Here is a 26,403-nt window from a genome sequence, read left to right as displayed (position 1 = left end):
CCGCCGCCGCCGCCGCCGCCGCCGAATCCCCAACAAGGAGTGGAGCCCGCGGCCGCCGCCGCCGTCCCCGCCGCCGCCCGCCGCCGCCCGCCCACCCGCCGGCGCCCGCGCAGGCCCGGCCGCGGCCCAGGTAAGCGCCCGCGGCCCCCCGCGGCGAGGCCTCCCGCTCCGCCGCGCGCCGCCGTCCAGTCAGGGGTCCCTGCGGAGCGTCAGGACGTTACGGCGGGGGGAGGGGAGCGGGGGAGGGGCGGCGGCGCGCGGCGGGCGTCACGGGCGTCACGGGCCCGCGTCAGGCGGCGTCGGCGGCGGCGCCCGCCTCCATCTTGCCGGAAGGCGGCGGGCGGGCGCTGTGGGTGGCCTCCGGGTGTGGGCCCCGGCCCGGTCGCGGACGCGGGCCCCCGGGTGTGGGCCCCGGCCCGGGCCTGGGCCCCGGCCCCTGGGGGGGCGCCGGCCCGCGGTGCGGACGCGGGCCCCGTGTGGGCTCGACCCCGGGGTGAGGGCTCCGGGCTGGTGTGTGGACGCGGGGCCCCGTGGGAGCCGTGTGAATTCGAACCCATTAGTGGGGACCCTGGCAGTATGGACCCTTTGGTAGGAACTGTATCCATATGGGCCCGTCGCTAGGCATGGCCTGTCACATGCTCGGTTAACTTTATAATTCATTTAGTGGGTTGGCTTTTCCATCGATCCAAATTCCTCTTTCTTTGCTAACACCCCATCTATGAATTTCAATAACATAAGTCTTTTTTTTGCACATAAAAAGCTGCACTTAATTGATGTATACACGTTGAGTTCGGAGATAAGCGTGCACGGGAAGCCATTACAGTGTAGGCCGTAATCATGTCCATCACCTCCAGAAGTTTCCTCCCACCCTCTTACTATTTTGTGATAAAAACACGGTCAGAGCTGCCCTCTCCGCAAGCTTCGGAGTGTCCCGGCGCTGTGCTGCAGGCCTCAAGGGCACACTCACCCCGCACAACCGAAACTACCGTTTGACTAACGCCACCCGCAGCCACCATTCCACTGTTTCTCTGACTTTATTTCAGATTCCTTATGTGAGTGGAGTCATGTATTTGTCCTGTGTCTGCCTCATTTCACTTAGCATAGTGTCCTCCAGGTTCATCCACATGGTCACAAATGGCAGATTTTCCTTTTTGAACTCCCACAGCATGTATATACCATATTGCTATCCACTCAGCCGTTGATTTACATGACTTCTGTATTGCGGGCTTTTGTGAATCATGCTGCAGTGAACATGGGGTACGGCTGTCTCAGAGATCCTCATTTCATTTTCTTTGGGTAAATAAACGCCCAGAAGTGAGTTGCAGGGTCACATGGCAGTTTTATCTTTGGTCTTTTGAGGAATCTCCATACTGTTTTGCGTAGTAGCTCCAGCGACTGACATTCCTACCAACAGTACAGAACACAGTCTTACTACGGGTAAAATTGAAACGGATTAAGTTAACGCCGAATATAACAAGATAAGTAGAGTGCTGGTTCAGAAATTATTTCTTCATAGGGTATACCTTAAAAATTGTGGGAAGATACTGGACAGGGAGGAATTTGTATGTATGTGCGCAAACATGTAACTGTGTCCGTGAATTTAGAACACATAAAACTTGTCAAGCCTAGGCCTTAAAACAATAAGCCGTTTCATGCCTGAGCTGGAAGGGCAGGCTGCTCAGATATCTTCAGAGCCGCCAGACAGATTCCTCTGTGTGGGGGGCTGCACTCGAAGGTGCTGGGTGCAGCCTGGCTGAGTGGAGAGCTGGTGCACCTCTGATCCCCCTCAGGCGGGGACACAGATTCTTGGGGAAAGGCAGGACTAGGAGGGCCACCTCCAGGACTTGCCTCTTCTGACATTTTTCAAGAGAAGCTGGAAATCCGAACATTTTTTAATGTGAACCTTGTAAAATTTGAAAAAGTTGGCAACTAATTAAAAATATTGAAACACTGTGAGGCTCAAAGAAATGGTGTGGGCCACTGACATGCGATCTCCACTGTGTTTCTAGTGGTCTTATTATTACAGTGCTGATGTAAGAACAGCCAAACCTGTAGAAAATTTTTATAATAATTTGAGCTAAGCAGAGGATACGACTGAAAACAAGATTTCCAGACAGAGAAAAATGCTTCCCAGAAATGACAGTTTTCTGTCATTTTTTTTGCATTTGGAATTAAGGAAAGGACGTAAGTACTGTCACATGGAGATGGGAGGAAGCAGGGTGGGGATGGGGTTACTGGACCCTTAGGATTGTGGCTCTCACGCTAGAGAAGGAGGGGTCTTGCGGGTGGTCTCACTTTAGAAGGAGGGGCGTGGAGGGGGCATTTCAAAGGGGTGATAGCTTGGCTGCACAGAAACAGTGGACAGGCTTCCTGAAGGCGAGAGAAGCCTTTACCTGAAGAAGTGACAGGCCTGGGCCTGACCACCCATCTCGACCTGCCCAGGTGGGGATTGACGATCTGACCTCTATGAGGTCACTTTCTGCACCCTGTTTTTGTCCACAAGAGGAAAATATTTGCGATCTTGAAGAAGATGTGGAAAGCTGGTTCTGAATTGAAACAACTGACCTCATACTAACATTTTTCTTATTTTTGTATGTTTATGCCCAAGAAAGCTTTTTAAAAAATATTTCCTCATATCTTACTAACCTCTAAATTAATTGGGCTCAGTCTGCACTGGTAAGGAACCCAGGCTTTGGGATCAGACCTGGGCTTGGGTCTTGGCTCCATCATGAAGATGATGCATCTAAACTTCACTGTATTTTCTGTGAAATAACTTTGGTATGAGTCGTTTTGAAAACATGACACAGTTGTCGTTGGAGGGGCAGGACTCAGTTTTTGGTGAGGACAGGGCTTTCAGGGTGACTTCCTGCCTTTCTGCAGCTTTGAGTTGAAGTGGGACTTTTGTGGCCCCTGCAGAGCCCCACCGAAAGTGCAGGAACCTCGGTGAGGCAGCTGGCCCCTGTGAGCTCAGCACCGTGGGTCAGAACTGTGTTCGTGGTTTTAGAGGGAACTGTTGGTGTTCGCTTGCAGCTCTTTGATTCAAAGCCTTAATCTAGAACACAAAACTTATATTTTAGAAATATGCAGTATGTCAATGTCAGCAAATTCATCATTGCAGCTTTTATGGCTAAAAAGCATCTGAAGACAGCCTTGGAGACCCTGGCGACTCTGGCACAGGTGGCGGCCCCACCCTGTGTAGGCGTCCAAGTGGTTGCCAGGTCTCAGCTGGAGTAGGAGTAAATAGCTCCTCTGAGAATGTTCTGAGGTTTATTATTATTATTATTAATGCCCACAGCACCTGGTCTTCCTAGATGGTCTCCCATCCAAGTACTAACCAGGCCCGACCCTGCTTAGCTTCCGAGATCAGAAGGGATCGGACTCGTTCAGGGTGGCTTGGCCGTAGACTATGGACTGTGGCTCTGCTGGGGCGCGAACCCCGGACCTTCTGCGTGTGAAGCAGACGTGCTCACCGCTCCACTCTGGAACCACATCCTAGAGATGTTTTTATTTGTTGGGCCTCCAGCACCGAGGTTTTTAAATCTGAGTTTCCCCTGCTCTTCTCCACTGCTTTTCCCCCCTCACTCGTCCCCCATGTCCTCCGAAGGCAGGGGGACGGCGTTCTTGTCCCTCGCGTCCAGGCGCAGCTCTCCCGTCTGGTGTGCGGCACCTGGCCCGAGTTCTCCGTGCTGAGCTTGCTGCGCGTTTCCTGGCCGAGCGTCCTGACCCCAGCTGTCCCCGGCCCTCCACGCCCAGGCCCGTCCGCGTCTCCCCAGGCCCTCCCCGTGGGCGGCAGGGCCCTCACTGCTCCCACAGGGACACCAGGGGCTGCCGGTCTCTTCTGCGTTCTCCTCGCCTCTTCCTTGGCAAGCACGCATTCCTGCTTTCCTAGCCGTGTTTAACCACCATCCCCTCTTCAGCTCACCCGTGTCTCTTGGTCCCTTGCATTTCTGGGTCAAGGGTAAATGATAAGAGTGCTGTCATTTTCGATGAGTGGCCAGGGACATCATGGCCCTTTCTCGTCTCCCATTTGTCTTGCCTGTGGCCCTTTCTCCAGGGGTTGTCTGGGGACCCATTTCGAGCTAGGAAGGAGCCGGCCCACAGGTTCTACTGAGTCTTGGCCGCGGGGTCCTTGGCCTTGTCTCCCTCCAGCAGCGGTTGCTGCAGAGTTCGGGTGCTATGTGAGGTGGCTGGAGTGTGGAGTGCGAGCTGGCGGGGATTCCGCCCCGGAGGCCGCGCTTCGTAGTTGTTCCCTGAATCGGGGCTGGTCAGTGTGGCTCGGAAGGCTGGTTACTGTGAAGATGCTGGGCGCCGGGGTGGGGGGTGGATGCCTGCACAGCTTCCACCCCCGTCGAGTACGGTCTGGGCTCCCTCCCTCTGGGGGGGCCCCGCCCTGCCTTGGACATCTCACTGTTCCCTCCAGTGCTGGGCAGCTGACGTCATTTGCACACTGATAAGTATGATAAAAACGAAGTTCTGAAAATGTTTCTTTGTTAGCAAGTTTTTATCTTCTCTACTTTCTAGTCTGTATCTAGTCCTAATTAGTCATTCTCTGCTAATAGCATTAAAACAGTTTTTTCTTTAATTGTGGCAAAATATACATAACATAAAGTTTACCATTTTATCTTGAGGTGTGTGGCTCAGTGCCGCTCCGCACATTCACGATGCTGTGCAGATGCTGTGTAGCCACCGCCATCCTCTGAGCCTTCCTGTCTCCTGGACTGACCCTCGTCCCCATCAAACACGCACTCGCCACTCCCTCCATGGCCCTGGTCGCCTCTGTTCTCCTTCCTGTCTGCAGAATCGGACTGTTCGTGTTCCCGTTATTCGCACATGTGGGACCATACAGTATCTGTCCCTTTACGTCTGCCTTATTTTATTGAGCGTACTGGTCTCCAGGTCCGTCTGTGCTGCAGCATGGGTTGGCATCCCTTCCTTTCGAAGACTGAATGACCCTCCGTCGTGCGTGGAGGTGCATTGTGTGCAGCCGCTTGCTCTCGTCTGTGTGGACAGCGTCGCGTGGCTGTGCGGATCTGTGCTGGTCCTGCTCTCACGCCTTGTGGCCATGTACTCCTAGAGGTGGGTCGCCAGGTCCTGCGGGGTGTCCGTGTTGGCTTCTCTGAGGGGCCCCAGCCGCTTCCCACAGTGCTGCTCCGTTTAACTTGTCTGCCAGCAGCACACAGTGTCCTAGTTTCTCCACGTCTGGATAACACTTATTTTCTGTTTTTTTGTGTTTTTTTTTTTTAACCCTCTGCATGGGTGTGAAGTGGTATCTCACAGTTTTAATTTGCATTTCTCTAATGATCAGCGATGTTGAGAATCTTCTCGTGGGCTTATTGGCTATTTGTATGTCTTCTTTGGAGAACTGTCTATTCTATGTCCTTTGCCCATGTTTTAAATTGGGTCTTTTTTTGTTGTTGAGTTATAAGAGTTCTTTTTATATTCTGGATGTTTATGTCTTACCAGGCAGACGCTTTGCACATATTTTCTTCCACTGTGAAGGTTGCCTTTTCACTCCCTTGAGAGTGTCCTTTGATGCACAGTAGTCTTTGATTTTAATGGAGTCTCATTCATCTATTTTTTCTTTCGTTGCCTCTGTTTTTTGTGGGATGGCGAAGAAATCATTGTCTAGTCCAAGGTCATGAAGATTTTCTCCTCTTAGAGTTTTACAGTACTGGCTCTCACGTTTAGGTCTGCGATCATTTTCTGTTGATGTTTGTATGTGGTGTGAGGTAAGAAGCCAGCTGTGTTGTTTTACACGTGGACACGCATTTCCCAGCACCGCTTGTGAAGGGACTGTCCCCATACCCTGGCAAGCAGTCTTGGAGCCCTCATCGGAACACTAACCGACCACTTCTGTGAGAGTGCAGTGGCGTGTTTTGTTTTTTTTCTTTTGGTGCCAATTTAATTTTTAAAAAAGATTTGCAAAAGGTAAAATAAACTCTCGTGTTTTTTTTGGTGTACAGTTGTTTGAGTTTTAACATGTGTACATTTGCGTGCCTGCTCCACAATCAGCACACAGAACGGGCCCGCCCCGCCCACCCCGGTCGCCTTTCTCGGGTACACCCTTCTCCCGCCCCGGCAGCCGCTGACTTTTCTCCATCACTGTGGTTCGTCTTTTGCAAAACCTCGTATAAATGGATGCTCTCGGCACGGTTCCCTGGACGTTCACCCAGGTGTTTTTTGAATCTCTGAGTTGTACTCTGTCCTATGGATGGACCATATTTTGCTTGTCTGTTCATCCGCCGAATGTCTTTTGCATTGTTTCCAGTTTTTGACAATTGAAAATAAAGCTGTCGTTTAAATGTGTGTGCAGGTGTTTTGAGTAAACATGTTTCCGTTTCTCTTGGGCAAATACTTAGGAGTGGGATAGTTGGAGCCCACAATAAGCGTATAACTTTCTGAGAAACGTCCAGATGCTTTTCCCGGAGTGGCTGTGTGGGTTTCCCTCCGTTTCCCCAGACCAGGGGCAGGATTTGTTTACGAGCGCTTCCTGTGCACAGCTCTGGGATGCGGCTGCTTCTCAGTTCTGGCCAGGGGACACAGAGGGACGAGTGACAAGGGAAACCCAGCTGCAGGGGGTCTGCTGGGACTCTGGCCTCCTTCCATGCCCCTGCCGTGGCCACTGAGGTCTCAGGCGCCTGGTTCCTCGGGGACCTTAGCTCTTGCAGCGGGACGATGGTAGTGCTCACCACGTCCTTGCCAGAGCAGCCTCCTGGGCACAGCCCTTCTGCTGTCATTTCGTGTGCTGGGACCGAAGGACGGATCTTTGGCGATACTTAAAGATGCTGTGCAGACGTGAGCACCTACTTTAACCCTGTGCTCTGCCTTGTTGTGCCCTCCAGGACTTGGAACCCTCGTGGAGTGACGCTCTTCGTCCTGGGCGTCCTCTTCCGCTGAAGCATGGCGACCCCGGACGTGAGTGTGCACATGGAGGAGGTGGTGGTGGTGACGACGCCTGACACCGCGGTGGACGGCAGCGGTGTGGAGGAGGTGAAGACGGTGCTGGTGACCACCAACCTGGCTGCTCACGGGTGAGGGTGGGCTCTGCCCTCGGGGCCGGGCCTGGCAGGCGGCGGGCCGCGTGGGGGCTTCAGGCGCGTCTCGGTTACCCTTCCTGCACGCGGACTCCAGGGAGCAGGTGGAGCAGGTGGGGCATCGCAGCAAAGGCTCGTCTGCCCTTGTCCCCGCGTCACCGCAGTCCGCTGCCGGAAGTACCTGGTGGTTTCTCTTCTGGTCAGATGTGGGCACAGACGGTTGGGACTGTGTTTTCACATGGAGTCGAAGAGCCAGTGATGCGACACGGCTCGTGGGGACGGCCAAGTAGACTCTCAGTTGGCAGCTGGCACTCGAGCTCACTGCTGGCCCCCTCTTGCCATCTCCATAGACGGGCCTGCCGTGTGGTGGCAGAGCGGCCCCGCCCTGCACTGCCTGCCGCCTCTGTGCTCTCAGGAAGGACTGCCCGGGGGGGCGGTGGCTGGGGCAGGCCTCCCTGCCGGGTGTCTTTGCTCAGTCATCTGGGTGGCCTGTTCAGAATGACCTCCGCTTGTCGCCTCTGCAGAGCTGAGCTGCGGCCTTTTCCCTGTCTCGATAGGACTTTGGAGGAAGGTGCTTGACCAGGGCCTGGCCCACAGGACCCTGGGTTCTCAGTGCTTTGCACAGCCTGCTGGCAGCTGCCACGTGGCGTGCCCGGCCTGGGGACTTGTCCTCACTACCGTGCCATGCTCTGCTCTGGGCCGTGCTCCACCCGCCCGCCTGCAGGCAGCGTGCAGGATGTGGGCTCTTTGTTCAGTTTCTGGTTTCGTCACCTGCTTCACTGACGGCACATGACCGAGCTGGGGACACGCAGCACCTTCTAATTGGATTTTCCTAGCTCGGTTCTTCTCTGAGCCTCGTATGTGTGCCTCTGTGGCCAGGGTTCCAGACACTGACACCAGCGTCCCCCGCCCACATGCTCCGCAGTGCCCTCTGACGCCCGTGGGCTGGGGCTGGCCTGCCATGCACAGACTGCGCCCACCTGGTGCCCTGGGCGCTGCGAGGGGCTCCCATGCTGCCACTGCCGTGAGGCACTCCGGCCCCGTGGGCCCGGCCGGCAGGGTGGGGGTCCCTGCGGGGTGACCGACTCAGCCCTGTCAGTGTCACGGGGTCTGTCTGGGCCGGCCAGACCCCGGAAGACACCTGTCTTGTTGATGTGGGCTGCCGTAGCGTGCCACAGGCGGGCGGCTTTCACTGGACATACTTGATTTCTCACAGTTCTGGCTGGAGTCGGGGCCAGGGTCTGCCAGGCTGGGTCCTAGTGAGCACTTCTGGGCTGGCAGGGGCCACCACCCCTCCGGGTCCTCACTTGGCGGGGAGAGCGAGCTCTCATCCTCGTCTTTTAAGGCCACAGTCTTGCCAGAGCGGGGCCTGTCCTCATGACCTCATTTCACCCTGCTCTGCTAGCGACCCCATCTGCAGGTGCAGTCACACTGGGGATCCGGGTTTCGGTGTACTGGGGCCAGTTCAGCCCACAGCCTGGCTCCCACCCTTTCCCGGAGGGCAAGCTCCTGCTGTTGGTGTCTTGGGAGCTGGGCCTGGGCAGGACGTGTCTCGTTGTCCAGCAGGCTTGGGCTGTCTGTGCCCCTCCCCGTGAGGACACTGCCTGCCGCAGCTGTGCTCGGGGTCCTGTGGGCAGGGCAGCTTTTCCTCTGTGGGGCGGGGCTGGGGACAGGGACTGCATGAGCAGGGCGGGGCATCTGGGGGGAGCTGCTCACTCCCAGCTTTCAGCCAAGTCTTCTGACCCCTCTCACACCTGTTCCAGAGGCACCTGGTGCTCCCAGGTCTCTGGGTTCAGGGGCTTGGGGCATCCATTGGGTCAGTTGTCACATCATCCCACACTTAATTTGCCATTTTGCTGGAAAGTTTACAGAAGGTTTTTTAAAGTTGAAAACGAGGATCTGTTATTACAGAATGTAAGTGATGGAAGATTAGAAACTAAAAGCAGACTGTATCCCTAGTACGCAGAAGCTATTACAGCTGATCCCTGCGCAGAGACCCTTCCGGTCGTCCTGTGTGCACGTGACGTGCGAGCGCTTCTTTCTTTAGAGCTTGTTAGACACGGCGCAGACGCAGAAAGCTCCAAGGCTCATGGAACATTGGGCCAGAGCCTTTGCCGCCCCCACCGCTCCCCTCCAGTCACTCAGATGAGATGCCCTGGTTAGCAACCTGCACCTTTGTCATCACAGCGCTTTGGGGGGCCCCTCTCTGCTCCGGGCACAGGCTGCTACAGGGCTGCACCCTGGGGGCTCAGTGCGTTGGCCAGGCTGGCCTGAAACCTGAGGATCTTGATTTGGTTTTTATCCTGAGGCCGTTTCTTATCTTGAAAATCTTTTGCCCGGAGGGACTAGGCACAGACCAGTTTGACTCTCATGCTCCCTATAGCTCTGCACACCACGGGGTGGCGGTCTCCCTCTCCTCGCCCGTCAGCGCCTGCCCCTCGCCAAGCCAGGGGACACCTTCTGCTTTCTGCCTGAGCCCTGAGGAAGCCCTAGGTCCCGGGCTTTCCCCTTCTCTGTAGCCCTGGCTTACACTCGGGCTGGTGGTTCTTCCCCGCACAGCCAGGGTCCCTTTTCCTGCCTGTGACAGCTGCTGCCGCTCCAGCTGCCCTGCTGACCGGCGCCTGGCCGCCTCCCAGGACGATGTGGTAGCACGCTTGCTTCCGGAGCTTTTATGGCAGTGACACTTGCTTTTAACCACCTTGAACTGAGAGCCCCGAGCAACATGTGCTTGGCCCGCCTCGGACTCGTGGGCTAGCCCAGCAGGCGGTCTGCGGGCCCTCGCCAGGCTGCCTAGGGCACGAGCTAGGGTGGCCGCGGGTGCTTTGTATGTGCCTCCCACCTCCCGGGACACTTGCCTGGTGTCTCTATGGCAGAAGCATCCACAGCAGGTGTGGGGCAGCAAGGCTGGCTCCGGGGGCCTGGCTGCGTGCCGCGGTCACGGACCAGGTCCAAGGGAAAGGAGACATGCAGCGGGCTGCTGGCGCAGGCTCCTTGTCCACGACCTGGAGGCCCCCCGTGGGCAGTTCTGCTGTCTCCCTGCCTGCTGGGGGCCGAGAGCTCCCCTCGCTGCACGCTTAAGAAGAGACTGTGGGCGCAGCCTCTGGCCGGATGTCTGGGGCGGCCCTGGTCCGAAGCCCCTGGGCTGCCTGCGCCCAGCATGCTGCCGTGGCAATGGGCACGCCGGCGGCTGGGGACGGAGGAGTGGTGTTTTGTGGGTGGCCAGCAGTCCCACCAACGTGTGCCTTAGGGAAGTGGCCGTCGTGTGCCCTCGTGTCTGCCCCTGGTGTTTCTGGCCAGTGCTCATTTCTGAGCCGCTTGGAGGCGAGAAAGGCCTTGGGGACGTGGAGGGGGCGCTGTGCCAGGGCAGCGTCCTGACCTCCACCCAGGGCAGGAGGCTGGTTGGGACAGATGGCCTGGGGGCACAGTGCAGGTACGGCCCTGTGGGGGGAGGGGGAGGGGAAAAGCCTCAGACCCGGCGCCCCAGGCGTCCCTGTTGGGTGCCCCGCTGTCTTCTCTGTGGGCTCCTCCACCCTGACCCTCCCTCCGAGCCTTCGCGTTTGCTGCTGCTTCTGCCCCTACCCGCCAGCCCTCGGGATGCTCCCCAGGGGCCCAGCAGGTCCCGGTGTCCCATAGCCAGTGCACCTGGCACACTGTTGCCGGGGCAGCCTCTCCCCTGAGCCTTGCCGTCCCCGCTGCTGCTTGGGTGCCGGCCCTCAGGCTCAGGCAGGCTCACGTCGCCTTGCCTGGGTCCCTCCTCTTCCTGGGTCCCCTGTGCAACCTGGGCTTCACCATAACCCCACGCCTGGGCCCAGCCCTGAGCTCCCTGCGTGGCAGGCCCACTGGGACAGACACCTGCTGAGAGGGACCGAGCGATGGTGTCACCATGGAGTGGGCCTCACAGACCTGCTGAGCGAGGGCCAGACCCCTGGGGCTGTCTGCAGGAAGTTCAGAGGCTGGACACGGCTCTGTGGTGCTAGGAGTTGGGACGGTGGCTGTCCATGGGGGCAGGGACTAAACGGACCTCAGGGTGCCCCGGTGGCCTTCCCCTGCTGCTGCTGGGGTCTGAGCCTTCCACAGGTGAATTGTGCCTCAGAGTCCCCCGGTCAGGCACCAGCTGCAGCCCACAACTGCTCCAAGCCTGTTATGAGCCCACCGTGCCCTTGGCCACCGAGGGTCCCACTCGGAAGCCTCTCGCCCGCAGTCTCAGCCGTCTCCTGTCCTGGCCGAGCCCCCGCCACACCACCCAGTGGTCTCTCCAACAGAGCCGACCCCCTGGCTGCTGGCTCAGCATCCGAGGCTTCCTGTCCCTCCAGCTGCCCTCCGCCCTTGCACCCCCGTGCTGCGGGGGTTCCCGCACGCCTTCCGCGCCGACTCTTGCTCAGTGTTTCCCGGCTCGGTGTCCCAGGACGGGTGACGGCCCAGGTGACGGAGGAGTGTGCCTGCTCCTCCCAGTCGGGACTGGGTCCTCGTCCCCAGGCTGGTTCCTGGAGGGCCTCGAGTATTTACTGAGGGAGGGGGTGGACGCCACGAGCCATTCCTGACAGTGTTGGGCTCTCGGGTCAGGAGGCGAGCTCACCTGGGGACCCCCACCCGGACCCTGCCTGGCCCAGCACCCCGCATTCCAGACCGCCCTGCACGTGGCTGCACGCGGCTGTGCTCTGTGCAGTTAGCTGCTGGAGGGGGTGCCTGGCTCGAAGGGCTGTGCGTGCTGGGCTGAGGACAGACCACCCTCGCCGCATCACGCGGCTTTCCGCAGACAGCGCTGGTGAAGGTGAGTTGGCCGCAGCCTGGCCTGAGTTTCCCGTGGGCCTCTGGGCCGTCACGTGGGTCCTTGGGGGCCCTTTGTGTCACATCAGGAAGCGAGCTGTTGCCTTCCTGTGTGGTGTACAGTCCGCCCAGGTCTCTTTACAAAGAATTGTGTATGAGGGTTTTTCCCTCTGCACAGAAGGTTTTATTTTTTTCTAAGGCAAGTTTATCGTCTTTTATATCTAGGTTTTGTATCTTATAAGAAAACCTTTCACCACTTTGAAACTATTTTTAAAGTTGTCCTTTTTGGTGAAGGGATGAAGAAGTACAAATTAGTAGCTAGAACACAATCTCAGGGCGTAGAGCACAGCATGGGGTGCACGGTCAACAATAGTGTGTAGTGCCAGGTGGGTACTCGCGGGGAGCACCTCAATTAAAAAAAATCTTGGAAGAAAAACGTTTTAAAAAAAAAAAACTGTCCTGTTTTTCCTTTTAACACTTCTGCGTTTTTGCCTTTCACATTTACATTCGTAACTTATTTCGGTGTGAGACGAGGTTAGGCCATGGGTGATTCTTTTTTCCTTTTTTCTAATATTTTACGTTTCTTGGTAGTTTCTGTAACTGTTTGAAGTCGAAACAAAGAACTTTCCCGAGAAAGCGGGGTGGGCTTTGGCGTTGGGTGCCTCCACACGAGCGCCATGCCGGAGTCGCGAGCCGCTGCTGCTGTGCGCCTGAGATGCAGCCGTGAGCTGGCGGGCCACCTGGAGAAACGCCGGCTGGCTGCAGTGACCGTCAGTGCACGGCCCCCCGACTGGCATGGCCGCTGGCGGCAGAATGCGCGAGGCCTGCTGTCCCCAGCCCGTCAGTGTCTCCCCTACCCCCCCGCTCTTCCAGGGGCGACCTGAGTGAAGACAACATGGAGACAGAGAACGCGGCGGCCGCTGCGGCTGCTGCCTTCACAGCGTCCTCGCAGCTCAAGGAGGCCGTGCTAGGTAGGGCGCCCACCGGCGGCTCCACGTGCGCTTGGCCCAAGGGGACTGCCTTCTGATCTGGAGACACCCGTGGCCCAGCGGCGGGGTCAGGCTCCGGGATCCTCCTGGGCGGGTGTAGCGGCCCAGCCCCGCCTATGGTGGGGGGCGGGGAGTGGAGCCCCAGTTTTACAGCCCGACGTACCTCGACTGTCAGTGGATGGTGGTGAAAATTCTGTGTGACCTTTCACGTTAAAGGTCTCAGAATTCTTCAGAACGTTATGAATGAGCTGCTCCGGTTATTCCAAGTAAAGTTTGAGTTTATGTCCTTAAGTCGACCCCCAGTGTCACGTAATCATGCCGGTGTCACTCTGTTAGACTGGTCGTGGGGGTCCCCTGGACTCTGACTGGCAGCGCTGCGGCTCGCTGCTCGCCTTGGTCCCGTCTTGGTCCTACCTGGCCCTTAATCCCAGCGTCCAGGCCGGTGGTCCTTCGGGCTCTCGCGGGAAGTGCTCTGGAGAGGTCGTCACTGATTTTCTGTTTTAACCCTTCTCCTGCCAATACGCCTGTGAGAAGTGAAGATGGCTGAAGAGGAGGAGAACCTGGAGGCTGAGATCGTGTACCCCATCACCTGCGGAGACAGCAGAGCCAACCTGATCTGGAGGAAGTTCGTGTGCCCCGGCATCAACGTGAAGTGTGTTCAGGTGAGGGCCGGGCGCCACGTGCAGGGCTGCGGGGCGCCTCATGGGCTGGCTGCCCACCCCGCAGTCAGCAGGCAGGAACCGTGCGCTCGGGAGAGCAGAGAAGGGGCCTCCAAGGCTGGACAGGGCTGTCGCTGCGGGCGAGGCTGGGCGAGAGCTCTGCTCACGTCACGGACGGTGACCGCTGGGCAGGAAGCTGGGTGAGAGGTTTGCTTTGGGAAGACGCGGTCCTCCGCCTGGAACGAGGTGAACGGCAACGTGGTAGGTCAGATTCATCTTGTGCCAAAAACAGCCCCAAATGCCGGTGAAAGTATTTCATAAAGCATCTTCCAGATGCTTCTTAAGCTGGTGAAAAGGAAGAAATAGGCCCAGAGCCCAAGTGCAGGTGGCGTCTGGAGGGGTTTGCTGGCACAGCCTCGGTCCGATGCCAGGTTTCCCCGCCTTGTGGGCTGAGGTCGAGGTGAAGCCCAAGCTGCCCCTGAGCTGTGTCGGGAGCAGGGACTGTCCCCGGGAACGCTGTTGCTCACGAAGTTCTCTTCTCCTGGTGTTCAGGTGAACCACCAGTCACGCTGCTCCCAGCCCCGCTCTGCCCCCAGACGAGGGAACTCACGCCTACAGCTTAGCACGCAGTTCAGGGGGCCCCTCGAAGGGTTCCGTGTGGCCTGTGCGGCCTGAACCTTAAGCCGAGAGCTTAGCTATAGGTGGTGGCTGGATGGTGGCCCCGAAGAGTCTGACAGGCAGACAAAAAGCTCTTGTCGGAGGTTCAGATAATCTCTGCAGAGTCCCCAAGTGGAAGCAGTTCATAGCAAAACAGACCCCTGAGCACGCAAGGATGCAAAGCACCTGAGTGTGCGCACACAAACCGACAGCACAGACAGACCCGGATGCCTCAGGCGGGGGCACTCGGAGCCGCAGAGTGTAAAATCATCGACTTTAATTTACTTCAAGAAGTAAAAAAGAGGATCGAATGTGAGTAAAGCATAAGCAGATTTAGAAAAAACAAGCTACAAGTGAAAAAACGATTAAAATTGAACCGTTAGCGGACAGGCTTCACACGTTAGGCACCGGGGAGGAAGGGGTAGCGGGTGGGGAGATAGAGGCAGAGAAATAGTCCAGAAGAGGACCCCAGATAGAGGCAAAACGGAAGCGCCGCGAGGTGTGTGTTCCGGCTGCGAGAGCCTGCGCTGGGGCTTCTGTGGTGGAGGAGAGGCGGCCCAGGCCTGGGGGCCCAGCCTGCGCCCAGACCGCCGCGCCCCGGAAGCCCCGGGCCTTCCGCCGCTCCAGAAGGGACAGAAGGGACAGCCAGACGTCAGGTGCTGAGCGGCAGTCTGGGTTGTGACTCACGTGGGATCAGGGTCTGCGAGGCCACGTCGTGGCGGCACGTTTGTGTCGCTTCCACCTGTAGCTGCCATGTGAGAAAGCTGGTGCGCAGACACGGAGCGATGGGCCCGGTGCCCGCCTGGCCCCCGAGTCCCCTGGTGATCACGAGGAAACCAGGGAGCGCAGTGGGAAGTTGGTGGACGGCCCCGCTTGGGCGGCAGTGTCGGCACGGGCCGTCGCCGTCTCCCGATCGCGTGGGAGGCGTTCCAGTCGTCCTCGAGAGGAAACAGCAAACTCTGAGGGACGGTCCACAGCAGAATTGGCCAGAAACGTTGCGCTTAGGACGACGGGTGGCTAGAGCCGGTCTGGTTCCAGGGCGTGGGGACGGACGGCGGGCGCAGCACCATCTGGGCTACATCCGTATCTGGGAACACGGTTGTTGACACGGGAGCCTGAGTATTGCCTCCGGGTCAGACAACACGTGGATCGTTTCCGGTTGTCGAGAGTCGTCCTGGGCACGTAAGAGAAACTTGTTCTCAGGAGACAGGGAGGAAGCGCAGAGAGTCCACCCGTAGCCTCGGCAACAGCGGGCTAGGGACTGGCTCAGGGAAGCGGCGCACGATGCTGATTGCCTTGAACGGGTGCTCACTTCCTGTGGTGCATTTCTGGTCACCAGACACCACTGACTTCCTAAGACACAGACGCTTCTGATGCAGACGCTGGGCCCCGGCGAGCGCTACACACGTTGGGGAAACAAGTCAGATCACTGTTTTCTTACCTGCTGACCAGGTTCTGGGTCATGTGTGGCCAGAGCCCATCCTGGCAGCTCAGGGCGCAGGGCGACCCACCCTGGACAGGACGTCTGTCCACTGTGGGGCCACCCACACGCCGATTCACTGAACAGGCACATCCGTGGTGGGCGGAGGGAACCCACGGACGCGGGAGAAATGCAGGCTCCGCACAGACAGCGGCCCTCACGGGAGCCAACTTCCCGTCAGTGCCACAGTGAGGACGTTATTCAAGGACCTGCCGTGCTGAGGGCCAGGGCCTGATGCCCGCACTTCGCCTCAACAGCTCAGCGAGGGATAGGTGCGGGCTCACAGTGGAGGAGGACGCGAGGGCCGGACGTGGGCGCCGGGGGCGTCGAGCACTTTGTGCTGTTCTTGCACTTGTCCTGTAGGTTTGAAATGATAGCAGAACCCGGAGACACAGGGTTTATCATAGGTGACACCACAGATGAGCAGAGTGGGGGGAAAGACCTTGTGAGTAACCGGGAGCGGCCAGCACTGGGGTGGGGACCGGCAGCGGTGCCCTGTGGCCCCTGGGTCTGTGTCTTGTGCGGGAACACCTGCGACGGGGAGGTCAGCTTTGAAAACTGGGGAGACGTGAAGACGTTTTCAGACACAACTGCGTTTGCCACCAGCAAGTCATCCTGAGGGATATCGTGAGAACAGTGTTTCGGGCAGAGAGGGAAGGCGATCCAGGCAGGAGTCTAGGTGGAGGAAGGCGTGAAGAGTAGAGGAAGCTGGAATGTGACAATGTCACGTCTCAGCGAGATTCTAGAAAGGGTCAAGTGCGTGGCCGCATGGCTGGGAGAGGTCCGAGTGAGACCACACAGCTCTGGACTCAGCCCCGGGCACGCGGTGTCCCCCATAAGGGTAGATGCAGCTTCCTGGCTGGGAGAAGGAAATCGGGCATGGGGAGAGCAACCAAGTGAAGGCAAGAAGCAAGGATGACAGCACTCGGGGAGGGTGGACTGTCAGGTGGCGGCCGGGGCGGGTCAGGTGTGCAGATCCGAGGGTGCAGAGGCAGGCCCGCCGAGAACTTCCTGCTGGTAGGAGGCGGAGAGGCTCTGACTCCGCCTGCCGGGCTGTGACCCCCTCAGCCCTCGGACTCAGGGAGAAGAAGGTACGTGCTCCGGGAGTTAGGGACAGTGCTGCCACCCTCAGGAGTCCCCAGGTTGTGTGTGCCACGGCCGACCACATCCGACAGGCACAGGCCCGAGGTGCCCGTTAGACCTGACAGTGACGGCAGGGAGTGGGGGCCCATGGCCATGCAGGCCCCCGGGAATGCTTCCCTCTGTCTCTGCCGAATCCCGGGCTCACGCAGTGATTTCTGGGCAAACGCAGTTTCCTTTGGTTCTTTGGTTCCAATAACTGCTGGTCTATGAAGATGGAATAGGACTCATCCCCTTCTCAGGCCATCTGAGCTCCGGCAGTGGAGAACCTCTGAGCACAGAGGGCCGGTCCCTGACTTGGAAATGACATTTGCCGAGCGCTCCTGCACCGAAGGGTGGTGTTAGGAGTGGGACGGGTGGCAAAGGGGACACTCAGATCCTCCGTGCCACATCTTGTGTTATTTTTCTGTAACGTGCTGTGGAGGAAGTCACACCTAACATCTGCCGAGTTCCACTTGAGAGAGAGTGCCACATCCTTCTGAGTGGTGGGGCCCCTCGTTCTCCCTGGGCCCTGGGCGTGTGCCTGGAGGGACAGCTGCCTGCTCAGCTCCCTCCCTGGCCTCGGGGGCAGTGCTGGCCACCTGCTGCTGACACCAGAAGCCAGCTTCCCGCCCCCCTCACCCGGCCCCGGTGCAGGCCATTCCCTCTTCTACCAGATCTGCTGGCTGAAGCCTAGGTGTCGCATTGGGAGCGACCCCGCGGCACCGTGCAGGTGCCCCGCTCTGTCCTGCGCCCCTTCCCGGGTGGGCTCGGACAAAGTTCAGGTGGGCGCAGAGGCTGTGGGCGTCTGCGTCCTGACCCAGCCCGCTGTGCTTCCTGCAGTACGACCAGCACGTCATCAGCCCAAAGGAGTTCGTGCACCTGGCCGGCAAGTCCACCCTGAAGGACTGGAAGAGGGCCATCCGCATGAACGGCATCATGCTCAGGTGGGCGGCGGCGGCGGGCAGGGCTGCACAGGTGAGGTCTTGGAGAGGAGGCACGTTGGAACATGGGGGGAGCTGCCACCATCCCAGGCTGCACTGCCCACACCCCTGCCATCGTGTGCCGCCCGCCCCCCCGAGTGTAGGAGCTTCTGTTGTCTCGTTTCGATTTTCACCAGTTCTCAGCAGGAGGCACTTGCGATAGTCACAGTGAGATGGTGACGGTGGGGTGCAGTGTGCACAGCAGGCAGGCGGCCAGGCTGCTGTTGGGCCCCACTGCTGGTGCAGCCTCCGGCCACCTCACTGTGCCCTCACGGCAGAGCCCCCAGGTCGCCGCGGGCAGTGTCCCGCCCCCGGGCGTGCACCCGCACCTCCCACCACCGTCCCCAGGCCCAGGCGTGTGGGTCAAGAGCCCACTTCTTTTGGCCCGCAGCGCGTGTCCATCTGGCCAGCTGCCCGGACACTGGCCTCTCTGGCATGGCTGGTCTCATGGCGAGGGTCCCGTCTCCTCGGCTTAGCGTTCCGCTGAGTTTCCAGCAGTCTCGGTCTGGACCCTAGCCTGTCTCGTCTGTGATTAGGCTCGGCTGTGCAGGGCCCACGCCCGCCACTGGCCCTCATCAGTGCCAGGTTCTTGGTGAAGGGCCCGCTTTGTCCTCAGACCTCCTTCCCTGCCAACTCTGACTGGACCGTGTGGGAGCCACGGACGCCCAGGTGGCAGATCCAGGATCCCGGGAAGTCAGCTACAGGCGGCCTCTCACTGCTGTGCATGGGGACCGGTGCCCGCTGCTTGGGCATTCCGGGGGTGGCCTGTCACAGAGGGCCTCTGACCCCCATCACCTATGGAGCAGGAAGTGTTATGCCCCTGCTGAGGAATGTGTGACCTTCCAGCTTTGCCGGTGACTGCCCCTCCTGATTTGGTGGGGGCTCCCCCCTTGGGCCACTCCCGCCCCCTGCATGCTCCCCCCGTGCCCCTGCCGCTGTCCTCCGGAGACCGTGAGCAGGGTCAGGCGCTCCGCTGCAGGCGAGCTGCTCTCTTCCACGCCCTTTCTGGGGAGCAGCAGCTCCTGCTACCCTTGGGTGCCTGCGGCTGCCACGATGACACCCTCGCCTGGAGCCTGCCTGCGGCCCCGCTCAGTCTCCTCGTGGGCCAGCACCTGGGTCTGAGGCAGCCGCCCAGGGCCAGGCGCCAGCCGGCAGCCGTCCGCCTTCCCTCAGGAGTAGGCGGTCCCCTCCCGCAGTGCCTGCGGCTTCTTCCTACACCTGCCCATGAACGGGGCCCTCAGATTTAGAAAGTGTCCAGGTGGCACAGCTGTGGGAAGGCAACAGGCCATTCCTCTGGGAGAGGCCAGCCAGGGAGGCGGGGACGCGTGGAGCCTTCTGAGCCCTTCCCGGTGGCGTTTGCGGTGGGAAGGCAGAGGTGCAGGCCTCCTGGCGGGTTTGTCGCCTCTGTTTCTGGGTGTGTGCTGCCTCTGACGCCTTTGTTAGCAGGATCTGCCCCCGGGGCCTCGTCGCTCCCTCCTGCACCGGTGGCTGCGGCCTGGCTTCCCACAGTCAGAGCCGCACGCCTACTGAGGTGTCCCCACAGGGTCTGAGACAGCCTGTGCCAGGCTGTTGGAGAGGCCTGTCTGGAGCCTCCTGGGGACACAGCCTCCGTCACCCCTCCTGGGAGCTCAGGCCTCCCTCCCACTCTCCCTCTGGGGGCCTGAGGATGTGCTACTGGGGGCGAGCGGGGCGTTTCTGGGTCCAGTTGTGCACACAGAGGCCGTGGCCGTGCGCACGTGACGCCCCCGTCCTTGCCACACAGGAAGATCATGGACTCCGGGGAGCTGGACTTCTACCAGCACGACAAGGTCTGTTCCAATACCTGTCGCAGCACCAAGATCGACCTCTCAGGAGCCCGTGTGTCCCTGAGCAGCCCCACGTCCGCCGAGTTCCTCCCGCTCACGCCCGCCACGGCTGATGGTATGTGCCACACCCACCGGGCCCCCAGCCCACTCCCCGGCTGGGCCAGGCGGGCAGGGGTTTGATGCGCCCTGCAGCTCTGGGCCCTCGGTGCCAGAGCACCTTGCTCCTCAGCAAGGAAGGTGGGCTGAGTTGCTGCGTTCCTGGACGGGGAGACCCAAGTGCTTGTTCTGAAACCACTTTTAGTGTGAAACGCGGGCGCTCCCATGTGGGGGAGCATTGAGGGATGCTAACTGAACGCCATACCCACCGCCAGCTTTGACTGGCAGGGACCTGCCCCCCCATCCCCACCCACATGTCCTCCCCCGTGGCGCACCCCGGTGGAGCCTGTCCCTCCCGCAGCACCCGCTCGGCCTGCATGTTCCTGCCACTTGGGTGCTGACAGGCACGATCGTGACGCTCTTCCATGTTGACATCACTGATCACAGTAGGACAGAGCATCTCAGGAGCCACCACAGCTCACGGGATGCAGAAATCAGAGTGAGCTTAGGTCCCAGGATCTCTCCTCACGTCACCTGCTCGTGGTTTCGTGGTGTCGCATTTCTAGCGATTTCCCTGGCATCGTCCCTACGCTATCACTGCCCAGGGTCAGTCTGCGTATGCTGTCGTGTAGCCAGGGACTGTCCTTGATGCTGACCAGATGGTGGCCAGTCGAGGGACCTCAGCCTGTCCTTAAAGGAAGGAGAGGGAGGCTGGGGGCAGCAGTGAGGTCCCGTCGTCTGCCCGGAGGTGCCCCCTGCACCCTGAGTGGCGGGCGGGCTGCAGTGCTGACGCCGGTCAGTTTGGAGGCTTTCCGAGAATCTCCAGGGGCACACAGGTGCTGGTGGTCGGAAGGCTGGACCTGTCAGCTTTCGTCACCCAGGCGAGTAGGGCCCGGGCCCTTCGGCTTCTTTCTGGACCAGAGTCCCAGGCTCCTCAGATGGCACAGGCAGTGTGGGGAGGGGCTGGGTCACCGCAAAACACCCCCAGACACATCCGACGTGCACCCCACTCCCGCTGGGCCGGAGCTCTCGTGAGGATGGGGCCTCCTCGGGTGATTGGGTCCAGGCGCTCTGCTCTGCCGTACAAAGGTCAATCTGGGGTGCCTGGTCTAGGATTTAGTCCCTTGGATTCCGCTGTCTTTTCGTGGTGCGGACAGGTCTGTTGTTTACTGTGACTTCTCTGGGTGGTGGTTCTTCAGCCGGAGCCCTATTGTGTGGCCAGTCAGATAACCTGTGTGGGCCCAGACTGTGAAGAACAGCTGTTTGGGGCCCAAGTTATTCCCGGCAGGCAGCACCCCCAGCACGACGTCTTTGTCGGACGTGCACGACGGTGAACGAGAGTTTCACCCTAAGGTTGAAAAGCTTATGCAGACGTCACCCGGTCACAAGGCTTGTTTTTCAGCCAGGTCTCTGTGAAGCCAGGTCTCTATCAAAAACAGCTACAAATGGCCAGATGCCACTTTATCCACAATTGTGTGCTGCAGGCACTGGAGCCTGAGTGACAGCTTATGCCTTTCTGAAGTCCCACCTCTTTAGACGATTAGAAACAGACACTGAGGCGTACAGTAGTGTCGACGAGACAGATGTGAGAAGGGGGAGAAACCCAGGGCGCAGACCCCGTGAGCAGCAGTGACCCCAGGCTCTTGCACGTGGGGTGCCAGCCAGGTGGAAAGGTGGCCCATGGCCCTGACGTCCAGCTGACGAGCAGAGCGCAGCACTGAGCACTCGGAACCGGGGGCTGGGCTCGGGGCTGTGTTAGTTTCCTCGTGCGTGTTTGAGATGCCTGTGGTCCATCGGTTAAGTCAGTTCAGGACGACGAGCACGTGCGCTGGTCCTGGCTGGGGCCACGGAGGCCTGCACCGGTGCCGGGGAGGGCCCGGGCCAGCCGGCCGCGATGCTCACCGCTGTATCTCGGTTGCAGTGAACGGGTCTTCCGCAACCATCACCATCGAGACGTGCGAGGACCCCAGTGACTGGACCACGACTGTTGGAGGTGCGGGCTTTCTCGCGGGCTGCTCCTGGGCGGGGGCCTGGCCGGGTCCTCGTGTAAGAAGGGGCAGTGCAAGAGCTCGTCCGGCCTGGCCGATCGCCGGCCTGCTCGGGCTCAGCTCGGCGGGGGCATTGCTGGCCCCCGAGCTCTGGCCCCCAGCAGTTCTCTGCTCCCTGTGGTGAGAAGCCCGTGGCGGGCCGGGCAGGACTTCCTGCTCCCTGAGCCTCTCCCTCCTCCCACAGATGACACCTTTGCCTTCTGGCGAGGGCTCAAGGATGCTGGCCTGCTGGACGAGGTCATCCAGGAGTTCCACCAGGAGCTAGTGGAGACCATGAAGGGCCTGCAGCAGAGGGTCCAGGACCCGCCCCTGCAGCTCCGAGGTGAGACAGGCCCTTGGGGCCTCTTCCGCTGTTGCCGGGCCGGGGTGCTTGGCTCCTTCAGGACCAGAGGGTGCAGCCTGCTCCCTGTGGCTCCAGGCTGAGCCCAGCTGCTTCTGCAGGGGTGGGCAGCGAGCCCTGCTCCCTCCAGCCCTCCCGGGCTGTGGGTTGGGCACTGGCAGCGAGGCCAAGCTGGCGGGGAGCAGGCCTCGCACATTCTGCGACCTGGCCGTCCTCACCGCAGCCATCTCGCCCCTCAGACGCCATCCTGCTCAACAATGTCGTGCAGAACTTTGGCATGCTGGACCTGGTGAAGAAGGTGCTGGCCAGCCACAAGTGCCAGATGGACCGCTCGCGAGAGCAATACGCCCGCGACCTGGCAGGTGCGTGGGGCCCAGGTCCCTGGTCCCTGCAGCGTGGACAGCTCTTTCTGAGACCTGCAGAGGCAGAGCCTGTGTGGAGGCGGGATGGGCAGATGCTGAGCACTGACCGCAGGGGCAGTGACGCTCAGACCACCGTGTGGCCCTGACAGCTGCCTGTCCTGAGTTTCTGAGACTCAGTGCAGTCACTCGTGAGAAAGCAGCAGAGACTGAGCCCCGAGCCCGTTTCTGTGGCCCCTCAGTGTCTCCCTGCAGGGCGGGCGGCGGCGGGCGGGTGACAGGTGCTGCTGTGACCCGCTTTTACCTTAACGGGTCACGCAGCCCCCCTCCCTGCCACGTGGCCGATCGGTGTCGGGAAGTGACGGGGCCTTCGAGGTGGCGCACGCCGTGGGGGCGGCCCCCTCTGGGCGGGCGGGTGGGGTCTGACGCTGCGCCTCACCCCGCAGCGCTGGAGCAGCAGTGTGACGAGCACCGCCGACGGGCCAAGGAGCTGAAGCACAAGTCCCAGCACCTCAGCAACGTGCTCATGACGCTGACCCCCGTGTCCTTGCCGCCCCCCGTGAAGCGGCCCCGGCTCGCGAGGGCCACGTCCGGGCCGGCCGCCATCGCCTCCCAGATGCTCGGCCAGTCCGCCCAGCTCACCCTCAGCCCAGGCATGCCTGTCTCCCCACTGACTGGCGTGCCGCTCGGCAAAGTGGTGTCCGCCCTGCCCTCCCCGATGCTGGGAAAGGGCCCTCCGCAGGCCACTCCTGCCAGCTCCCCGGCCTCGCCACTGCTTGGGGGCTACACGGTGCTGGCGTCACCAGGCACCGCCTTCCCAGGCACGGTGGAGATCCATCCAGACGCGCCCAGCCTCACGGTGCTGAGCACGGCCGCCATGCAGGACGGCAGCACTGTGGTCAAGGTGGTGAGCCCGCTGCAGCTGCTCACCTTGCCAGGCCTGGGCCCCACCCTGCAGAACGTGGCCCAGGTGTCACCCGGGGGCAGCACCATTGTGACAGTGCCCACGGGGGCCGTGGAAAGTGCCGTGGCCGCCCCGGGACCCGAGGAACATTCGGCCACCATTGAGGTGGCCGCCATGGCAGAGGGCCGTGAGCACAAGTAGCTGCTGGCGGAGGTGAGGCCCCTCATGGGCAGGGAGCGCAGCTGCTGAACCAAAGAGAGGACCCGCCAAAACCCACCAGAAGAGGAAAGGGATCGAAGGTGACAGCAACCTGTGACGCTGACCTGCGAGTTCCGAACTTCCTCCCCCTTTTTTCTTGGGAAATACACTTTCCCCCTGTTGCTTACCGATACTGTTTACGTTGGGCCGGGTCAGGAGCCAGGCGGGAGCTCGCAGAGGCCTCGGCGCAGCCGGGGGCGCGAAGCAGCGCCGGGGAGCGGGCCCACAGCATCCTGCGCAGCGGGGTCACGTCACTAGCACATGTCTTGGGGACTGTCCCCAAGTGTGGAAAGCCATGGATCCTATGGATTTGGTTTCTTCCCGCAGTTTTCTGTAGGTGTAGCACGGCCGGCACGCTGCCGCCCCACCCCCAGAACAGCTGTGACAGGTGCGGCAGGTCAGCCTGGGGCCTGGGGTGCAGACGGGGGGTGCCCGCCTGAGCAGAGGGGCCCAGGGGCCCCTGCAGCACGCGCTCCCTGTCTCCCTGCCTGCGGCGTGTTCAGAGTGGTTCAGTAGGAAGGGTCAAATCATAGCATTTTCAATCCGAACAATGCTGAGTGCCTAGGCTTCTGGAGTCTGCTCAGGTTCCGGAGTGTTTTGTACAGAACGGCTGTTGCGACAGCCTGTGTGATGGTGACGGGGGCTAGAGGCCCTGTCGCTGGGGCTGGGAGCCCCCAGCACTGAGCCAGCCTCTTGGGCCGCACAGGGGGCGTGGCCCTGGGCTTCTGTCCCATCCTGGGCGGGGGTATCAACAGAACAAGCCTGGAGGGTGGGGATGCACCCTCGGACGCGGGCTGCCGAGGGCCCCTGTGCCCACGCTGCTGGGGGGCCACGTGACAGCGTGACGGCCTGGCCCCAGGACCCCCGGTGGAGGCAGGGCTGCACTGGCGTTCCAGGGCAGTGTCGTCACGGCGGGGACCCCTGCTCGCTCAGGGCTGACCTCGAGCCAGGCTTCTGCAGTTGGAGGAGGACCAGGCCGGGCTGACTGCAGATCCCGGGCGTCTCCAGCAGGCTGCGGGGTCCCAGGGCCCGCCTGTCCTGCAGCCTGCTTAGGACCCAGGGGGAGGCCCCCTCGCACTTTGGAGGGCACTGGGCTCCGTCCGTCCGTCTGTCCATCAAGTGCCCCAGACCCAGCTCAGCAGGCCTCGCCCCGACTTCAAGCTGCTGAGGGTGTCTGTTTTCTCTGTTACCTTTTCGGTGGTGGTTGTCACGCCCGCTGGTTTCAGTGCGGTGTTTATTTTCCTGTTGTGTCGTTTTTTAAGTGCATCTTGACTAAGTCCTGAGTCCTGTTCGGTGCGGCAGTGTGGCCTCGAAGGCGTGGCCCCCCAGCGCATTCCCCACAGGAAGCCGCGTGCTGTCCTTGGCGCAGCATGCCGTGCGTGCCCTTCCAGCTGCTGCACTGTGCACCGACCACGGGCCACTGGGGGAGCGTTAAACTCAGCCACACACACAGCCTCGTGCAGCTTCAGGACTGCCCCCAGCCCCACAGCCCGGCGGCTTTGGACATCTGTGCTAGCAGGGACCCGGGGTGCGGGGACGGGCCACCAGCTTCAGGAAACCCCAGCCAGCTCTGCAGGCGGAGCCTCCCCCCCTCCAGCCCTGGGGGCAGAACACTCTGTCCTGGGCCGCTTGGTCCTGGGAAGGCGAATGGAGTGGCTTTTTCTCACCGGTGCTCAGAGGCAGCCTGGAGGCGGGAGCATCTGAGTTCTACTTTGTATGTTTTACAGATATCTGCTCAGTACTTGGAGTTAAAATAAACAGTTTTTCATAATTCGGGTCTGCTTCTCGTGATGCAGGTCGTGCAGGCTCACGCGCTCCCTCTGACACCGGCTCTGGTGGAGGTGTGGTCTGGGGTCCAAGGTCCATCTGCTGTCCCCAACAAAACCGTCCTCCCAACGACAGCGGGTGCATCCTTCCCCCCGTGTGTGCTTGAGTGGGGTCAGGTTTAGCTGGCCACGTGGCAGCTTGGAGAGAGCCCCTTGCTGAGGTCTGTGGCCTGAGTACGAGGAGCCCGGAGATTTGTGTAGCCAGGCTGACAACCCCCGGTCCACAGAGGGACATGGAGCCACTTGTCAGGAGGGTGGCAGCACCGGCAAGTGGGCCAACTCCCTGGAAGTCTGGCCGGGGGTGGCCCGCCCTCTCTGTGCTGTGTCCCCACCCCCAGTTGGTACCCAGACCTGCAGGTCTCCCTGCCCAGGCCCCCTGCACTGTCCTCCACCTCCAGGGTCACCCCCTTCCAACCCTGACAAGGCAAGCGGGGGCTTGCCGTGGGGGCGGGGGAAGCGGCGGGGCCGAGGGCAGGCCCAGGCCCACGCGGCTCTCGGGAAGGGGCGTCCAGCTGGCTTTGGGAGTGAGCACATCTGCCTTTCTCCGGCCCTGAGCTGGAAGCCGGACAACATAGGGCACTGACAGCGTCTTGACCCTCGGGGCTGATGACCGCAGAGGCTGTGGGTTCGCCTGTGGGTTCGTAGGTGTCTCGCCCGCCACACTGCCACACCACCCACTAAAGATGCTGTGGAGGCTCCTCGTGGCTCAGGAGGAAAGCCCCAGCCACGCCTGGCTGCCTCCTCGCCTGTGTTCTTGGCGGGGCCGGGTAGGAGGGCCCTGCAGCCCGGGTGGCATCTTCAGCTGTGGAGTGGCTGGTGCTGGTGCCTGCTCTGGGGACATCCACTCGGTGGGCACGGTTGAATGTCACCTCCTCTGACCAAGGCACAAGGCTCCTGCCTGAGTGTGTTGTCGTGGGGCATCGATGAGGGGCACAGCCCTCCCCAGGGCAGAGAGCATGGGGGTGCCGTGGGCAGGGTCAGCTCTTGGGTGGCCAAGAGAGACCATGCGTGGAGAGCAGGCAGCAGGGAGGGGTGGGCCCGAGGCCAGAGCAGGGTGGTTGCCGTAGTCAGAGGTGCAA

At 60.5% G+C, this 26,403-nt stretch overlaps 1 protein-coding gene and 1 non-coding gene across 5 annotated transcripts; one reads left to right on the top strand and one right to left on the bottom strand.

Moving 5' to 3' along the window:
• The first annotated feature begins 76 nt into the window (after positions 1-76).
• GMEB2 (glucocorticoid modulatory element binding protein 2) lies at positions 77-25,269 on the top strand. 4 transcript variants are annotated; one of them, XM_039864820.1, is made up of 11 exons: positions 82-130; positions 2,010-2,184; positions 6,843-7,031; positions 12,675-12,772; positions 13,325-13,452; positions 17,549-17,652; positions 19,451-19,608; positions 21,511-21,582; positions 21,822-21,959; positions 22,217-22,339; positions 22,783-25,269. In XM_039864820.1, the coding sequence occupies exons 3-11, from the start codon at positions 6,901-6,903 to the stop codon at positions 23,439-23,441; spliced, it is 1,611 nt and encodes a 536-aa protein (XP_039720754.1). In that variant the 5' UTR covers positions 82-130; positions 2,010-2,184; positions 6,843-6,900; the 3' UTR covers positions 23,442-25,269. The 4 variants fall into 4 exon arrangements, with proteins under 4 accessions (XP_039720756.1, XP_039720754.1, XP_039720753.1 ...); XM_039864821.1 differs by lacking the exon at positions 82-130 and adding an exon at positions 429-588; XM_039864822.1 differs by lacking the exon at positions 2,010-2,184 and having other exon boundaries at positions 77-130.
• On the bottom strand, positions 3,287-3,405 carry LOC120604240 (5S ribosomal RNA). The gene has a single exon (XR_005653275.1). It is a non-coding gene; the product is annotated as a 5S ribosomal RNA (ribosomal RNA).
• Positions 25,270-26,403: the final 1,134 nt, after the last annotated feature.

This window comes from Pteropus medius, unplaced genomic scaffold, assembly GCF_902729225.1.
Source record: "Pteropus medius unplaced genomic scaffold, Ma_sr-lr_union100, whole genome shotgun sequence".
Lineage (NCBI taxonomy): Eukaryota > Metazoa > Chordata > Mammalia > Chiroptera > Pteropodidae > Pteropus > Pteropus medius.
The sequence above is the reverse complement of the archived record's forward strand: the minus strand, read 5'-3'. Positions and strand labels throughout refer to the sequence as shown.